General features: G+C 39.0%; 1 protein-coding gene across 2 annotated transcripts in view; it reads left to right on the top strand.

Moving 5' to 3' along the window:
* Positions 1–19,172, top strand: part of si:dkey-34e4.1 (carboxyl-terminal PDZ ligand of neuronal nitric oxide synthase protein) — a 119,700-nt gene extending 100,528 nt beyond the window's left edge. For both annotated transcript variants that reach the window (XM_061908278.1, XM_061908277.1), the window contains one exon: positions 14,543–19,172. In XM_061908278.1, coding sequence (XP_061764262.1) covers positions 14,543–15,017 — 475 coding nt within the window. In that variant the 3' untranslated portion in view covers positions 15,018–19,172. The remainder of the gene's footprint in view (positions 1–14,542) is intronic.
* Positions 19,173–19,518: the final 346 nt, after the last annotated feature.

The raw sequence follows: 19,518 nt of genomic DNA, 5'->3' as shown, positions 1-19,518 counted from the left end.
TTAAATTAAGATTAAACATAGTTGCCAACCCTCCAGTATTTTTTGGGGGACTCCCGAAATTCAGCGCCTTGCCCGAAAACCTCCCGGGACAAATTTTCTCCCCAAAATCTCCCGAAATTCATGCAGAGCTGGAGGCCACACCCCCTCCAGCTCCATGCGGACCTGAGTGACGTGTCGACAGCCTGTTTTCACTTCCGCTTTCCCACACTATAAACAGCGTGCCTCCCCAATGACGTCATAACTGTAGAATGATCGAGGGCGAGTTCTTGGTTTCTTATGTGGGTTTATTGTTAGGCAGTTTCACTAACGTCCTCCCAGTGCGATAACAACACACAACAACAGCAGTCATGTTTTCGTCTACCGTAAAGCAGTTCGTCTGCCGTAAACAGCAATGTTGTGACACTCTTAAAGGCCTGCTGAAATGAGATTTTCTTATTTAAAAGGGGATAGCAGGTCCATTCTATGTGTCATACTTGATCATTTCGCGATATTGCCATATTTTTGCTGAAAGGATTTAGTAGAGAACATCGACGATAATTTTCGCAACTTTTGGTCGCTAATAAAAAAGCCTTGCCTGTACCGGAAGTAGCAGATGATGTGCGTGTGACGTCACGGGTTGTGGAGCTCCTCACATCCTCACATTGTTTACAATCATGCCATCAGCAGCGATAGCGATTCAGACCGAGAAAGCGACGATTTCCCCATTAATTTGAGCGAGGATGAAAGATTCGTGGATGAGGAAAATGACAGTGAAGGACTAGAAAGAAAAAAAAGACTAGGGCAGTGGGAGCGATTCAGATGTTATTAGACACATTTACTAGGATAATTCGGGAAAATCCCTTATCTGCTTATTGTGTTACTACTGTTTTAGTGAGATTATATGGTAGTACCTGAAAGTCGGAGGGGTGTGGCCACGGATGTGGTGACCGCCAGTGTCTTCAATTGAAGCCACGTTTCTCGACGAGGCAAGGCAGCCGGCTGGGATTTTTTTTCCCCTCCTCCATAGTGGAAGCATCCGACGGTCGGGTGCGCCCGTTGAGAGAAAGCAAGAAAGTCCGCAACTGCAGTAGGCGAGGCACGACGCAAGCTCTCCGCTCATAACTAGGGTAAGAGCCGACGTAATACCACCATTTTCTCATCGAAACCTGCCGGTTGACATGTGGTAGGGAACCATGTTCGCTTGACCGCTCTGTTCCATAGTAAAGCTTCACCATCAGCTTTCGGGAATGTAAACAAGGAAACGCCGACTGTGTTTGTGTGGCTAAAGGCGGCCGCAATACACCGCTTCCCACTGACATCTTTCTTCTTTAACGTCTCCATTATTAATTGAACAAATTGCAAAAGATTCAGCAACACAGATGTCCAGAATACTGTTTAATTATGCGATTTAAGCAGACGACTTATAGGTGGGATCGGTGCGGGATCAAAATGTCCGCTACAATCCGTGACGTCATCATACGCGTCATCATACCGCGATGTTTTCGACAGGATACTTCGCGCGAAATGTAAAATTGCAATTTAGTAAACTAACGCGGCTGTATTGGCATGTGTTGCAATGTTAAGATTTTATCATTGATATATAAACTATCAGACTGCGTGGTCGGTAGTATTGGGTTTCAGTAGGCCTTTAAACAGAACAATACTGCCATCTACTGCACATGCATATGTGACAATAATATCTACGGCTTTTAGAGAGTGCAGTGAACAACTGTGCACACAACAACGAGACGAAGCAGAAGAACAAGGAAGATACAGCCATGGCGACGCCGACGACGAGTAAGATTAAGAAATACGCTTGTAAGTTCCAAGCCGCAGCTGCGATTGGACCTGTATAGCCTTCGGGAAGAAGTAGTGGACTACCAAGTGCTTGGCAGTGAAGATCTTCCTCAGGAAGCAAAGATTGACCGGTTTTGGGCCATGCTAGGGAGAGATGGAAGATTCCAGACTCTAGTGCATTTGATGAAAGCACTTTTGTGCGTGCCACACAGCAATGCATCATCAAAGAGGGTGTTCAGCATGGTTAGAAAAATAGTGACAGAGAATAGAACAAGGATGGACAATTCAACCCTTAACTCAACAATGAGTAGATGAGTGTTATGTGTGTGTATATGTTTAAATAAATGAACACTGAAATTCAAGTATTTCTCTTGTATATATATATATATATATATATATATATATATATATATATATATGTGTGTATGTATGTACATATATATATATATATATATATATGTATATATATATATATATATATATACGTGTGTGTATGTATGTATATATATATATATTTATATATATATATATCTATGTGTGTATGTATGTATATATATGTATATATATGTACATATATATGTATGTATATATATATATATATATATATATATATATATATATATATATAGCTATAATTCGCTGAAAGTCAAGTATTTCTTATATATATGTATATGTATATATATATATATATATATATATATATATATATATATATATATATATATATATATATATATGAAATAATTGACTCGGTAAATTTTAGCTGTACATATACTCATCACCTCTTAACCACGCCCCCGCCCCAACCCCGACCACGCCACCTCAGCCCACCCCCACTTCCCGAAATCGGAGGTCTCAAGGTTGGCAAGTATGAATATACAGGGCATCACCATGGAGACACTCATTTACTGCATATTCATGTTGTGGCGTTATGCTATGTTTTCAAAAAAGCAGGAGACAGCTACCATTTTTTATGGGTATTTTACAAGCAGTCGAGCAGTACATCTCCATTGACCCCACTTTTTTCTTTTTTTTCTTTTTTATCGCTGCACTTTTTTCTTTTTTTTCTTTTTTATCACTGAAGGTGTATGTGAGGGAGGCTGCACTTGCGCTCAAGATGCAAAAAATGCATATTTCAATAAGGTATTTATCATGTAGGACATATCATAGTAATATATATTTATGTGAAAAAAACAAATATTTAAAAAAATACTAAATGACAACTGAATTGGTTTTAATTAACTCCTTAAGTCACCCAGCAGCTTTGAAATTATAAAAGGATGTTGCTGAATTGACTAGTATTTTTTTATTTTTGACGGTACAAATATAAAAAATGCCATTGTAAGTTAATATTACTAACACAGACACTTGTAAACTTCTTAGCATATTAAATAATGCTAACAACCCTAGCTTGTTTACATTACAGCTTTAAGTGCTCCATGATTGTACGCTGCCGAACATGCTCCTTTACTCTTAAAACCAGCAGTGTCAAGCCGTCATGCCCGTTAAAAAAATAAAATAAAATAACATTTTAAATGGGGAACAGCTACTTTTCAAACAGAGTATAGTACTGTTTTGATCCATTAGTACCGCGATACAATACAAGTACCAGTATACCGTACAACCCTAGCAGCAAAAGAAAAAAAATATTTAAAAAAAGACTTGCTGTCTATTTGAGGAAATCCACTTGCTTGTTTTTTCTCTGCACTTCCAAAATTAATTTTTTCAAGACGGTAGAAGTAATAATGTTTCACATTGTCGTCACATGTTTGACCAGGGTGTTGATATTAAAATACACTCTTTTAATATCCCGAATGAAGACATGACTGCAGCCGTATTTTCATTCTGGGGAATTATAAACACACAAAAAAAACATGTGAGTTTGGTGCAAGCTGAAAATAAATGTTATGACATTGGAAAAACGCTGCACGATTAACCTGAAAGAAAGCAGAGTTTGTGCGGGAGACTATCAAGTCATAAATAAAGATGGCGCTTTAAGTCCAAAGTGTCCTCATTTTTGTCCGTGCAATTACAGAAATGAAAAGCATGCTTTCAAAAATAAAGCTCTTCATCCTCCATGTGGACATGAGAGAGGCATGATTGTACCTTCAAAATAAAAGGATGGACAGTCCTGAGGATAAGACACAAATAGCAATATTTGTTGTTGCGCTTTCAGACCATCTGAGACTATTTCATCCTATTATTTCAAAGGCTGCGTCAGGGAGATTTAATGCGTATGCAAAAAATACTGAGAGTAGCAAAAAAAAAGAGGCTTAAAGTCAGTGGGTGCTCGGCAGGTGGGCTTCTGGAATAAAGACGCGGCAGGAATAAAGAGTGACAAAAAGCAAGCAGGGAGTGCTGAGTCAAAGCTATGATAACGACATTGTAGAGAAAAACATCCGCACGGTGAACAAAGCACTGCAGAAAACATTCGACTATTTAGAATATGGGTGTCAAACTCTGGCCCGCCGTGCAATTTCATTTGGCCCTTGAGGCAATATCAAATTAACATTAGAGCTGTAACACTGCATTCGCCAACCCTCCCGATTTTCCAACTATTCTCCCGAATTTCTCCAGATTTCTACCCGGTCTACAATATGTTGTCACGTCCGCTTTTCCTCCATACAAACAGCGTGCCGACCAAGTCACATAATATATGCGACTTATACACACACTTAAGTGAATGCCAGCATACTTGCTCAACAGCCATACAGGTCGGACTGAGGGTGGCCGTATAAACAACTTTAACACTGTTACAAATATGCGCCACACTGTAAACCCACACCAAACAAGAATGACAAACACATTTCGGGAGAACATCCGCACCTTAACACAACATAGACACAACAGAACAAATACCCACAACTCATTGCAGCACTAACTCTTCCGGAACACTACAATTTGCACCCCCCGCTACCACCTAACCCCGCTCTCCACCCCCAACCCCACCCATCTCATTGTTATTTTATTTTAAGATTCATAGCCTGTGGAAAAATTGAATGTTGATATTTACCTCAGAAGGCTGCAAATAGAACAGAGGCATTAAATGTTTGATTTAAATGTTATTTATTTTACCATTGATGTTTTTTTGTTAGTTTTTTTGAAAGTTGATTTTGCACTATTAAGTTATATAAGTATTGCTTGTTCCATATTCAGTGGTAAAGAAAATCATTGTAGCAAACTGAGCAATAAGTAACAATTTATTCATGCACTTTCTCTTGCTACTTCAAGGCTTGAATGTTTTATTCATTCATTATTGTTATTTTATTTTCAAATGTAATATTAGCCTGTGGAAAAAGTTTATCTTGATATTTACTTTAGAAGGCCGCAAATAGAAAAGAGGCTCTCAATTTGTATTCAAATTTTATTTGATATGCCATAGATCAGGGGTCGGGAACCTTTTTGGCTGAGAGAGCCAAAAAGCCAAATATTTTAAAATATATTTCCGTAAGAGCCATATAATATTTTTTTTTAACACTGAACACAACTAAACATGTGCATTTTTAAGTAAGACCAACATTTCTAGAGTATAACAGGTCTCTTATTCTTTGTAATAACATTGTTATTCTGAAGCTAACTGTGGAGGGGGCGTGGCCTGCAGGCCTGCAGCGACAGGTGCGTAGATGGCCCACCTGGGCCTTGTTATCTAATCACCTGTCGCTCTGTTATAAGCAGCAGCCAGGAGGAGAGACTGGGTTGGGGCTGGAAATACTATTGCTGAAAACCAACTGAGAGACTTATTGAAAAATAAAACAATACTGTAACCCTGAAACAGGCTCTCATGTCGGTGCTTGGGGGTCTGAAGAACCCCCAGGAGGGCAAGCCCCACACTAACCAATTATAAATAAATAACTTCTTACCATTAACGCAACGTCTTAAACAGGTGCGGTAGACAACGGATAGATGGATTAAAAATGCATGAGAATGTTTTATAATTTTAACATTATTTTTAACACTGTGATTACAAGTGGAATTATTCATCACTTATCGTGTTAAGCAACGTCAGGTCAGATTTATCAGGGAGCCAGATGCAGTCATGCATCTGCCATCGATATTTTATAATTATTATTATTATTATTTGAAACTCGATTTTGCATGTCACTATAAAGTTATATAGACCTTGCTTGTTCAATATTCAATGCAAAACTTGGTTGGGTCCCTATTAAAAGGTTCATTCGTTAAACCCTTGGCCCGCGGCTTTGTTCAGTTTTAAATGTCGGCCTACTCTGTATTTGAGTTTGACACCCCTGATTTAGAATAAAGTCAGATCATGATTAATAATTGACCCCTTAATAGCAATGGAACCATATGGATATTCCAGAGCACCTGATTTAAATGAAAGGATCACACTATTTATTATTCATTGTGCTAATAAAAAAGCATGAAAACATCCTTGAATACATAAATAGATAATAGTCTTTATTTGACAAACAAAATATAAATGTTGAATATGAATATTGTCATAGAAGTGCCATATTTCTCACACCATGTCTGGGGACACTTAGTTTAGTTTTGGTTTTCAACTCTCCTTTGCTCCCTTGCTTTTGTTTCCTTGTTGATCAGTGGACTAGGTGTCCCCACCTAGTTCTGCCCCTAATCACTCCCAGAGATGTCCGATAATGGCTTTTTTGCCTATACCCGATACTCCGATATTGTCCAACTCTTAATTATCGATTCCGATATCAACCGATACCGATACACACAGTCGTGGAATTAACACATTATTATGCCTAATTTTGTTGTGATGCCCCGCTGGATGCATTAAACAATGAAACAAGGTTTTCCAAAATAAATCACCTCAAGTTATGGAAAAAAATGCCAATATGCCATATTTATTATTGAAGTCACAAAGTCCATTATTTTTTTTAACAAGCCTCAAAACAGCAGCTTGGAAGTTGGGACACGCTGTCCCTGAGAGAGCATAAGGAAGTTGAGGGGGGCGGCGAAGGGGGGATATATATTGTAGTGTTCCGGAAGAGTTAGTGCTGCAATGAGTTCTGGGTATTTGTTCTGTTGTCTTTAAGTTGTGTTACGGTGCGGATGTTCTCCTGAAAAGTGTTTGTCATTTTTGTTTGGTGTGGGTTCACAGTGTGGCGCATATTTGTAACAGTGTTAAAGTTTATATGGCCACCCTCAGTGTGACCTGTATGGCTGCTGACCAAGTATGACTTGCATTCACTTGTGTGTGTGAAAGGCCATAGATATTATTTGACTGGGCCGGCATGCAAAGGCAGTGCCTTTCAGGTTTATTGGGGCTTTATACTTCTCCCTACGTCCATGTACACAGCGCAGTTTTAAGAAGTCATGAATTTTACTTTGTGAAACCGATACCGGTCATTTTAAAACCGATACAGATAATTTCCGATAATACATTTTAAAGCATTTATCGGCCGATAATATCGGCAGTCCGATATCATCGGACATCTCTAATCACTCCCCTTTGTATTCCACCGTTCTTTACAGACCACGGTTTGTTTGTTGTTTGTTTCATGCTACCTAAGTTTTCAATTTATCTTCATGCTAAGCTAAGCTAGCACCAGTGTGTGTTACATTGCCATGTGTACTGAAGTAAACAAATCTTCTTACCGGCACGCTGCCTGTGGTCTTCCGCATCTATGGAATCGTAAATACTTTACAACATGCCAGCATATGACAATATTACGTGTGTAGATATGTTTAACTTCTTCCATTTTCATTTGTAAAGGTTTTATAGTTTTTTCATGTTACAGGTGAAACAGTTTATGTGACTAGCAGCTAGCGATCAGCGCCCTTGCTGCTTTGCCAGGAAATTAGCAGTAATGGGGAAAAAAACGTGGTGTCTTGTTTTCAGGTTAGCATTTAAGATAGCTAGTGAACAGCACTCAGCGCGCTAGTTAGCAATCAACGCATTAGCTTTTAGCTAGCGATCAGCACCTTAGCTGCTAGAAGTGATCAGCGGTCTCGCTGCTTCGCCAGGAAATTAGCAGTAATAGAGAAGTACGTTGATGTGACTTGTATCAATGTTGGCATCTAAAATCGCTAGCAATCAGCGCCCTAACTATCAGCCAGCTATCAGCCTGATACCTGGCAATCAGTGTGCTATATAGAAATCAGCTAAGAGACCATTGCAAAAGCTGTCAGCCAGCGATCAGCGCTTTAGCTGCTATCTAGCCATCAGCAGCCTAGCTGCTTTACGGGGAAATTAGCAGTAATAGGCAAAGACATGTATTCATATTAGCACTTAAAATATTTAGCGATCAGTGCCCTAGCTGTTAGCTACTGATTAGCGGGCTAGTTGCCTGCTAAAGATCAGTGCGCTGGCTGGAACCTAGGGCACTGATAGCTAGTTGGCAGCTAGCGCACTAATCTCTAGCAGGCAACTAGCCCGCTGATCACTAGCTATTTTAAATGCTAATATGAACACATATCTTTCCCTATTACTGCTAATTTCCTGGTAAAAACACCTAGGCCGCTGATTGCTAGATAGCAGTTAAAGCGCTGATCGTTAGCTGATAGCTATCGCAATGGTCTCTTAGCTGGTTTCTATACAACACGCTGATTGCTGGCTAGTAGGCAAATCGCTGGCTGATTGCTAGGGCGCTGATCGCTAGCTATTTAAGGTAGAAGGCTGATCGCTAGCTGCCTACTAGCTATCAGTGCCCTAGTTGCCAGCCAGCGATCAGCCTTCTGCCTTGAATAACTAGCGATCAGCGTCCTAGCAATCAGCCAGCGATCCGCCTGCTAGCTAGCAATCAGTGTGCTATATAGAAATCAGCTAAGAGAGCTGATCGCTAACTGCCAACTAGCTATGAGTGCCCTAGTTTCAAGCCAGCGATCAGCCTTCTCGCTAGCAATCAGCGTGCTCAATAGAAATCAGTGCACAAGCTGCCAGCTGACGACCACTGCGCTAGCTATCAGCTAGTGATCAACCCCTTAGCTGCCATCGAGCAATCAGCGCCCTAGATAACAATTGTTGCACTAGCGAGCAATCAGCGCCATAGCTCCCGGCTAGCTATTAGGGCGCCAGCAATCAGCCTGCTAGCCAGCAATCAGCATGCAAGATATAAATCGGCGCACTAGCTGCCCGCTACCACTTAGCGCCCTAGCTAAAAATTGTTGCACTAGCCAGCGATCAGCCAGCTAGCTGCTTTTCTCGGAAATGAGAGGTATCGCCATGTTTCCGAAATTGTGGTAATGAGTCACATTTTTTAGATAATTAAAATTTGAAAGTATACCACTAATCGTTAGGAACATTATCATTAACACTGGTTAGCGTTACCCCCCCATTCATTTAAATTCGGGATTTTTTTTATGCAATATTTTTATGAGCTATTTTATGCATCATTACATTGTCTTTAAAGGCCTACTGAAATTAGATTTTCTTATTTAAACAGGGATAGCAGGTCCATTCTATGTGTCATACTTGATCATTTCGGGATATTGCCATATTTTTGCAGAAAGGATTTAGTAGAGAACATCCACGATGAAGTTTGCAACTTTCGGCGCTAAGAGAAAAGCCCTACCTTAACGGAAGTCGAAGACGATGACGTCACATGTTTGATGGCTCCTCACATATTTACATTGATTTTAATGGGAGCCTCCAACAAAAAGTGCTATTCTGACCGAGAAAACAACAATTTCCCCATTAATTTTAGCGAGGATGAAAGATTCGTGTTTGAGGATATTGATAGCGACGGACTAGAAAAAAAATGGAAAATAAAAAAAGTTTAAAAAAACAAAACGCTATTGCATTGGGACGGATTCCGATGTTTTTAGACACATTTACTAGGTTAATTCTGGGAAATCCTTTATCTTTCTATTGTGTTGCTAGTGTTTTAGTGAGTTTAATAGTACCTGATAGTCGGAAGGGTGTCTCCACGGGTGTCTTGACGCGCAGTGTCTCAGGGGAGTCGACGGCAGCTATGGACGGCACAAGCTCAGCTTTTCTCCGGTAAGAACTGACTTTTTAACCACAATTTTCTCACCGAAACCTGCTGGTTGACATTATAAATGGGTTGTACTTGTATAGCGCTTTTCTACCTTCAAGGTACTCAAAGCGTTTTGACACTACTTCCACATTTACACATTCATACACTGATGAAGGGAGCTGCCATACAAGGCGCTAACCAGCACCCATCAGGAGCAAGGGTGAAGTGTCTTGCTCAGGACACAACGGACGTGACGAGGTTGGTACTAGGTGGGATTTGAACCAGGGACCCTCGGGTTCCACACGGCCACTCTCCCACTGCGCCACACCGTCCCTAGACATTCCGTCTTGATTCATGTAAAGTCTCACCTCTAAGAATTTTAAACAAGGAATCACCGTATGTTTGTGTGGCTAAAGGCTAAAGCTTCCCAACTCCATCTTTCTACTGTGACTTCTCCAATATTAATTGAACAAATTGCAAAAGATTCAGCAACACAGATGTCCAAAATACTTTGTAATTATACCGTTAAAGCAGACGACTTTTAGCTGTGTGTGTGTGTGTGCAGAGCTCATACTTCCTAAAAACCCGTGACGTCTTGCGTACACGTCATCATTACACGACGTTTCGAAGACGAAACTCCCGGGTAATTTAAAATTGTAATTTAGTAAACTAAAAAGACCGTATTGGCATGTGTTGCAATGTTAATATTTCATCATTGATATATAAACTATCAGACTGCGTGGTGGGTAGTAGTGGGTTTCAGTAGGCCTTTAAGCTCTTTATTTAAAGAAATGTATCTACCATCTTTAACTTTTTTTGAATTAATGGTGTGAAAAAAAGACACAATGAAGTCAACAATTGATCAGTAATTGAAGAGGAAGTATTGCAATAAATAAGATCGGCTTCTTCCTACTCCTTTTTGGACATTTTTGTTGTGACCTTTCATGAAACTTGTTGACGTATCACACACACACACACACTCTGTGGGCTAACGAGTCCTGACATACACGTACACTAACGAGCCTCCACCATCTTCATCCTTCACCATCATGTTGTGTGGAATCCTGCTGGGACTCTTGCAACCAAACGACGTGTTTATGGTCTGAAACCTGCTAGGATCCCTGAAGGCTAATAAGCAGGCTAATAGTTAGCAGCCAATACATCACACCTTCACGCACCACATGTCATTATAGCATACTTCAGGTGTGTTTTTTATTTTTTTCTTCCAGATGGTTAGCAGCGTAGCGACATGCTGCTAATGATACATAGGAGTGTTTTTACTCTTGACGCCTGGCTGGCTTTCACTGCAAGGTTTGGTGTTAGGAATGAGGTGTCCATGGAGATGCCTGACATTGCAAGTCACACATTGGCAAACATTTTGAATGGCAAAAATCTGGACCTCACATTTACACCTTCTTATTTATATTTATTATTCTAGGTTTAATATATGATATAAATATAATTGAAAATAACAGAATAAAATAGTAATGATAATAATTTAAATAAAATTATACATATACATTATTATTATTGATATCATTTTATTTTCTATTATATTTATATAATCATAAAAACATGTGTAAATATATATATATATTTTTTTTACAATTATTACTACAAAACCAGTGAAGTTGGCATGTTATGTAAATGGGAAATAAAAAACAGAATACAATGATTTGCAAATCCTTTTCTACTTACCGTATTTCCTTGAATTGCCGCAGGGCATATAGTATGTGCCTGCCTTGAAATACTGCCGGGTCAAACTTGCTTCCCAAAATAATTAGCGCATGCTTTGTATTACCGCCTGGTCCAACTCATGACGTCATGAGTGAAACTTCCCCTATCATCATTTTCAAAATGGAGGAGGCTGATTTCAATACCGGTAATTTGAAATCGCATAAAGGGAAGAAGATTAAGAGCTATTCAGTAGGATTTAAGGTCCAAGCTTACATCACACTCAAATTTTTACTGCACACCTTTGGTAAGTGCCGGAGTGAGAAGAGGTTTTACAATGATTAGCGCATGCTTACTTTTACCGCATGCCTTTGGTAAGCGCAGGAGTGAGAAGAGGTTTTAAATTAAATAGCGCCCCGGCGGCAATTCAAGGAAATACGGTATATTCAATTGAATAGACTACAAAGACAAGATATTTAAACGCCTTTTTTTTGTTGCAAATAATCATTAACTTACACTTTAGTGGCAACAACACATTGCAAAGAAAGTTGGGAAAAGGGCATCTTTCCTTTTAACAACACTATCCGCATTAATGGTGACTTCACAGATGTGTAAGTTACCCATGCCTTGGGCACTAATACACCCCCATACCATCACAGATGCTGGCTTTTGAACTTCGTGCCTAGAACAGTCTTTGACACGACGTCCACAGTTTCCAAAAACAATTTGAAATGTGGACTCGTCAGACCACAGAATACTTTTACACTATTCATCAGTCTATCTTAGATGAGCTTGCGAAGTTGGCGGCGTTTCTGGGTGGTGTTGATGAATTGCTTTGGCTTTGCATAGTAGAGTTTTAACCTGCACTTACAGATGTAGCGACCAACTGTAGTTACTGACAGTGGTTTTCTGAAGTGTTCCTGAGCCCATGTGGTGATATCCTTTACAGACTGATGTCGCTTTTTGATGCAGTACCGCCTCAGGTAGCGAAGGTCACGGCCATTGCCGCTTACGTGCAGTGATTTCTCCAGATTCTCTGAACCTTTTGATGATATTACAGACCGTAGATAGTGAAATCCCTAAATTCCTTGCAATAGCTCGTAGATAGATGTTGTTTTTAAACTGTTGGACAATTTGCTTACGCATTTGTTTACAAAGTGGTGACCCTCGCCCCATCCTTTTTTTTTGAATGACTGAGCATTTCATGGAAGCTGCTTTTATACTCAATCATGGCATCCGCCTGTTCCCAATTAGCCTGTTAGCCTGTGGGATGTTCCAAATAAGTGTGTGATGATCATTCCTCAACTTTCTCAGTCTTTTTTGCCACTTGTGCCAGCTTTTTTGAAACATGTTGAAGTAATCAAATTCCAAATGAGCTAACAAATAAAAAATAACTTTCCATGTCAAACATTCATTATCTTGTCTTTGCATAAAATACAAAAACTTAAAACCATTGAAGATGGCACGTTGTGTAAATCGTAAATAAACACACAATACAAAGATATGCAAATCCTTTTCAAACTATATCCAATTAAATAGATTGCGAAAACAAGATATTTAATGTTTGAACTGGAAAAGCTTTTTTTTCGCAAATATTAGCTCATTTGGAATTTGATGCCTGCAACATGTTTCAAAAAAGCTGGCACTAGTGGCAAAATAGACTGAGAAAGTTGAGGAATGCTCATCAAACACTTATTTGGAACATCACACAGGTGAACAGGCTAATTGGTAACAGGTGGGTGCCATGATTGGGTATAAAAGAAATGCTCAGTTATTCACAAACAAGAATGGGGCGAGCGTTACCACTTTGTGAAAAAATGCGTGAGCAAATTTTAGAACAGTTTAAGAAAAACATTTCTCAATAAACTGTTGGAAGGAATTTAGGAATTTTACCATCTACGGTCCGTAATATCAAAGGTTCAGAGAATCTGGAGAAATCACTGCACGTATGCGGCAATGGCCGTGACCTTCGCTACCTGAGGCGGTACTGCATGAAAAAGCGACATCAGTGTGTGAAGGATATCACTACATGGGCTCAGGAACACTTCAGAAAAACACTGTCATTAACTACAGTTTGTCACTACATCTGTAATTGCAAGTTAAAACTCTGCTATGCAAAGCGAAAGCCATTTATCAACAACACCTAGAATTGCTGCCAGCTACGCTGGGCCCGACCTCATCTAAGACGGACTGACGCAAAGTGGAAAAGTGTTCTGTGGTCTGACGAGTCCACATTTCAAATTGTTTTTGGAAACTGTGGACGTTGTGTCCTTCGGACCAAAGAAGAAAGGAACCATCCGGATTGTTATAGGCGCAAAGTTCAAAAGCTAGCATCTGTTATGGTATGGGGGTGTATTAGTGCCCAAAGCATGGATAACTTAGACATCTGTGAAGGCATCATTAATGCTGAAAGGTACATACAGGTTTTGGAGCAGCATATGTTGCCACCCAAGCAATGTCTTTTTCATGAACGCCCCTGCTTATTTCAGTAAGACAATGCCAAGCCACGTTTTACAACAGTGTAGCTTAGTAGTAAAATAGTGCGGGTACTAGACTGGCCTGTCTGTAGTCCAGACATGTCTCCCATTGAAAATGTGTGGCGCATTACGAAGCATAAAATACGACAACTGACTGTTGAACAATTTAAGCTCTACATCAGGCGAAAATGGGAAATAATTCCACCTGAAAAGCTTAAAAAATTGGTCTCCTCAGTTCCTAAACGTTTACTGAGTGTTGTTAAAAGGAAAGGCCATGTAACACAGTGGTAAAAATGCCTCTGTGCCAACTTTTTCCAATGTGTTGCTGCCATTAAATTGTAAGAAAAAAAATACTTTTTCAGTTTTAACATTTAATATCTTGTCTTGGTAGTATAGACAATTGAATATAAGTTGAAAATGATTTTCAAATAATTGGATTCTGTTTTTATTTATGATTTACACAACATGGCAACTTCACTGGTTTTGGGTTTTGTAAAATATAAATGTAACTTATAGCATTACCTGACAAATCCGGAAATGTTACGGGAAATATGCCTTTATTCTTATCAGTGATGGAGCAGGGAGTGGCTAGGAATACATTTGTGATCAAATTTCATGTTAATTAGAAACGCTTTTTCAGGCCCCCCCCCATGACTTTGGGGGCCTTGATCTGCGTATAAAGGAGTTTGAACCTGTGTTCCTCCGCAGGTGTGAGCAGACCATCCCCAAGCTGGACCCTCCTCCACCATCTTTGAGCCGCAAGCGCACCAGCAGGACCTTGTCCCCGGGCTCAAAGGTGGTATCTTTCCTGGCCGCCCCCCCGAGCCGCAGCAGCAGCCTGTCCTTCCCGGACATCACCCCCGGCTCGCTGTCCTCGGCGGACTTCCAGTCTTACAGCTCCGGCTCGGCCAGCGAGGACTCGGGCGTGCGCTCCGAGACCAAATCCTTGCTCTCGCCCTTGCAGGGCGACGACGAGGACGTGTTCGGGGAGCCCGGGGCGTTTCTGACGGCCTCCAGTTGCGACGATAGTCCTCAGGATGAGCCCGGGTCCTTAGGTTGGCGTTCACCCGTGCTCCCGTCCTCCTCGCCTCCCGTGAACCACACCTGTCTGCACATCAGCTTCTCTGAGGACGAGTTGCTGGACACCTGCCAGGAGGACAAGTCCGTCCCACAGCGGAGTTAGGGGACGTCTCCTGGACATCCACACCAGGATCTAAGTCCATGTACAAACCAATAGATTTAGTATTTTTATAACAACAAAAAAACCTTTTTAGTACGCAACTTGTAGCAGCCCTTGCACTTTCCTTCATAGAATCCACAGTTTTGTTTTGAGCTTTTGAAATGATGTTGGGAGGAGCCTCTTGACCTTCAAAGCACCTGATTGGAGGATGGACAGGAGGCGGAGTTTTGCTTCAATACAAGCATTTTACACTTGAGGGCCACAAAATGACAAATCAAAGTATGCGGCGGCCGTTTTGTCAGTTTTCAACAGAGGTGGGTAGAGTAGCCAGAAATTGTACTCAAGTAAGAGTACTGTTACTTTAGAGATTTATTACTCAAGTAAAAGTAAGAAGTAGTCACCCAAATATTTACTTGAGTAAAAGTAAAAAGTATGTTGGGAAAAAACTACTCAAGTACTGAGTAACTGATGAGTAACCTGTTCGTTTAATGATTACGGCAACAAATAATGCACAAAAACATAAAAATAGCAATGAACAAATTCAGAGCCAGGAATATCTCTTAAGCAACTAAAACAATATTATATATTAAATAATAATACATTAAAATAAAATAAAAATTAAGGCAAATTGAGCCACAATAACTTAACAGCAACATAGGCTCAGTAGGCATTCATTGATTGAAACTTGTATTAGTAGATTGCAGTACAGTACATATTCCGTACAATTGACCACTAAATGGTAACAGCCCAATAAGTTTTTCAACGTTAATCAATTACTTAATAAATGACCAAGTCGAGGTGATCTACCTCATATATACATATACATACACACATATCATATATACAGTATACATACCTTTATATATACAGGTTATAATTTATATTTATTTATTTTGCCGTTTTTGTTCACATGTTAAAGGTGTTTTAATGAATATACATGCATGTTTAACATATAGATTACTTTATTGAAGACAAAAATATAAGTTGGTGTATTACTTGATTCTGATGACTTGCATTGATTGGAATCAGACAGTAGTGCTGATAACGTCCCGGTTTTCAAATGGAGGAGAAATAAAGTTCCTCCTTCCTGTCTAATACATCATGAAAGTTGTTGGTTTTTGGCATCTTATTTGTCCAGCTTCCATATTCGTTTTTATACACTTTACAAGAAATACATTGGCGGCAAACTCCATAGCTTGCTAGCTTGTTTGCTCTGTCTTTCGGAGACTCTTATTTTATTAGCGCAGGCGCGATGGAGCAGCACTTTTATTGTGAAGACAGGAACTGTGCAATCAGTCTTTAGGCTTAGGACGGGAAGTACGGTTGAAATAAATTGTCTTTTTTCCTTTACGCTTTTGATTGATTGGTTGATAGATTGAAACTTTTATTAGTAGATTGCACAGTACAGTACATATTCCGTACAGTTGACCACTAAATGGTAACACCCCAATAATTTTTTCAATATGTTGGGTTCTACGTGTGACGGTCACGTGACCACCTGGCTCTGTTTGATTGGTCAAACTTCACCAGTGACTGCATGTGATTGGTGAAACGCAAGCATGCGTATCCTACATTGAATGCGCGTCTGACAAAATCAAAACAAACAAAGCGTGCATGAACAGATCGATAAAATAAAAGTAGCGGGTAGCGACCTGATTGCAGATAAATGGAGCGGAGTAAAAGTAGCGTTTCTTCTCTATAAATATACTCAAGTAAAAGTAAAAGTATGTTGCATAAAAACTACTCTTAGAAGTACAATTTATCCCAAAAGTTACTCAAGTAGATGTAACGGGGTAAATGTAGCGCGTTACTACCCACTTCTGGTTTTCAACCTCAAAATTAGTACAAAAGAAATTGCATTTTCGGTGGAAATTTTGTGTACATGCTGAATGAGCCGAAACCGAACTCAAATGCTAACAGATAACGTCAAGTAACAAGAAATGTGAGCTAAAAAAGATGACAGCACTACGCTAACATGCCAACAATAGCATGATTGCAGTTAGTTTTTGTGAAATACTAAAATACATGACACTGAGGTGTATATGTGATGAATTATTTCAAAAAGCTAGCGTGCTAAAGTTGGAATGCTAAGATGCTAACTGTAACATATAGCATGGTATCAAAAATATTACTGAAAATGTGTTTAAAACGCAACCATGCGTCAAATACCAAAATACAAATTAGCTAAAAAAAGGAAAACAAAAAAGCTGACAAAATAACGTTAGCATGCTAACAGATATCTCTGGTCAAGTAACAAAATATTTGACGCCGAGGTGTATACCTGCTAAATTACCTAAAAAAAAGAAAGAAAGAAAGATAGCTAGCATAGTAACATTAGCATGCTAACAGATATCATTCGTCCAATAGCAAAGTATTGGACACTGAGGTGTATACCTGTAAAATTTGCTAAATGGGGGGGGGGGGCTAGCGTACTAACATTAGCATGTTTGTCAAGTAGCAAAATATTTGACGCTGAAGGGTATACCTGGAAAGTTAGCTAAAAAAAAAGCTAGCAAGTTAACGTTAGCATGATAACAGGTAACTTTAGTCAAGTTAGCATGCCAACAGGTATCATTCGTCATTTAACAAAATATTTGGCGCGGAAGTATATACCTGCAAAGTTAGCTAAGAAAAAGATAAGCTAAGAGGTATCTTTCATCAAGTAACAAAATATTTGACACTGAGGCATGTACCTGCAAAATTAGCTAAATGAGTAGAAAATCTAGTGTACTAACATTAGAATGCTAACACGTATTCGCCATGTAACAAAATATTGGACACTGAGGTGCATATCAGAAAAAATTAGCTGAATGAAAAAAAAAATAGCTAGTCTACTAATGATACCATGTTAACAGGTATCTTTCATCAAGTAACAAAATATTGGACGCTTAGGTGTATACCTGCAAAATTAGCTTAAAAAAAAAAAAAAAAAAAAGCTAGAATACTAATGTCAGCATGTTAACAGGAATTTTTCATCAAGTACACAATTATTTGACCCTGAAGTGTTTACCTGCAAAATTAGATTAAAAGAAAAAAAGCTAGCAAAGTAACGTTCGCATTTTAACAGCTATCATTTGTTACGTAACAAAATATTTGATGCTAAGGCTTATACCTGCAAAATTAGCTAAACACAGGGAAAAGCTAGTATATTAACGTTAGCATGCTAACAGGTATTCGTAATGTCACAAAATATTGGATCTTAAGGTGCATACTTGCAAATTTAGCTCAATAAATAGAGGTAGCACACTAATTTTAGCATGTTAACAGGAATTTTTCATCATTTTACAAAATTTTTAACGCTGATGTGTATACCTGCCAAATTAGCTAAAAAAAAAAAAACAGCAAAATAACGTTAGCATGCTAACAAATGTTATTGGTCAGGTAAGAAAAAAATATTGGACGCTGAGGTGTATGTATACCTGCAAAATTAGCTGAAAGAAAAAAGCTAGCTTCCTAACGTTAGCATGCTAACAGGTATCATTCGTGAAATAACAAAATATTGGATGCTAAGATGTATACCTGCAAAATTTGCACATAAAAAAGCTAATATAAATATAACGATTGGGCCATAGTTCGGATACCCATGCTGTACATTTTCCGTACGTGGATTATTGCGAACATTGTAAGCAGCGTGACACATTTGCTGAATACGTTTAAAACGTTGTTTACGCTTCATAAACACGTCAAAGTGAGGAAGGGAAGAGGAGATTGCGTTCAAGTTCAGGTCTTTGGCGAAGGCTTTTCTCAACATCACTTTGTGAGTCAGAAGCAAAAGAGCAATACAAATGTGAATGTTTTCATTGTTTATTTGCTGCAAATATGACAAAAGTAATAAATCAACAGAAGGCACAGTTTGTTTCTTCTTGACAGTTTGGTAGGATCTTTTGCAGTGTTCCAAAACACCCTGTAAGAAATGAACACATTGGAAACTCCAAACTCATTCCACTATTTACAACATTTTGACAAAGAGAATTAAGCTTTTTTGTCAAAATACTAAAAAAAGAGTAAATATTTTTAGATGCATTCAACATAATAACTTGAAGTGTACTAACATGGTATTTGAGGGGAAAAAAATGTACATGCTTGTCTTACTTTTTATCACATGACAATACAAGAACAGTTGAAATCAGTTGTACAATTAAAGAAACAGCTTCGAAACGCAGTCTTTAAGAAAAGGTTAAAAGCAACAAAGTGTGGAATTTGACCTAAAAAAAACACATCTTTCTTCTCCTGCTCTTTTCCTTTGAATGTTAACAAACCTCACCTTTATTCCCTTTTTACTCCTGGCGTCAATTACAACTCCTCACGTCACAATTTGACATTCAAAACTCAGCTTTCTCAAATTCTTTCTCCTCAAAGAACACAAGTTGACTTTTTGTTCCTCTGTGACTTTTTCTTCTCGATATTTCCCAATCATGTCTAGTCATTAAAAGCCTACTGAAACCCACTACTTCCGACCACGCAGTCCGATATTTTATATATCAATGACGAAATATTAACATTG

The sequence above is a fragment of the Nerophis ophidion genome, linkage group LG08 (assembly GCF_033978795.1).
Source record: "Nerophis ophidion isolate RoL-2023_Sa linkage group LG08, RoL_Noph_v1.0, whole genome shotgun sequence".
In the NCBI taxonomy this organism is placed as follows: domain Eukaryota; kingdom Metazoa; phylum Chordata; class Actinopteri; order Syngnathiformes; family Syngnathidae; genus Nerophis; species Nerophis ophidion.
This window is presented reverse-complemented; position numbering and strand designations above follow the sequence as displayed.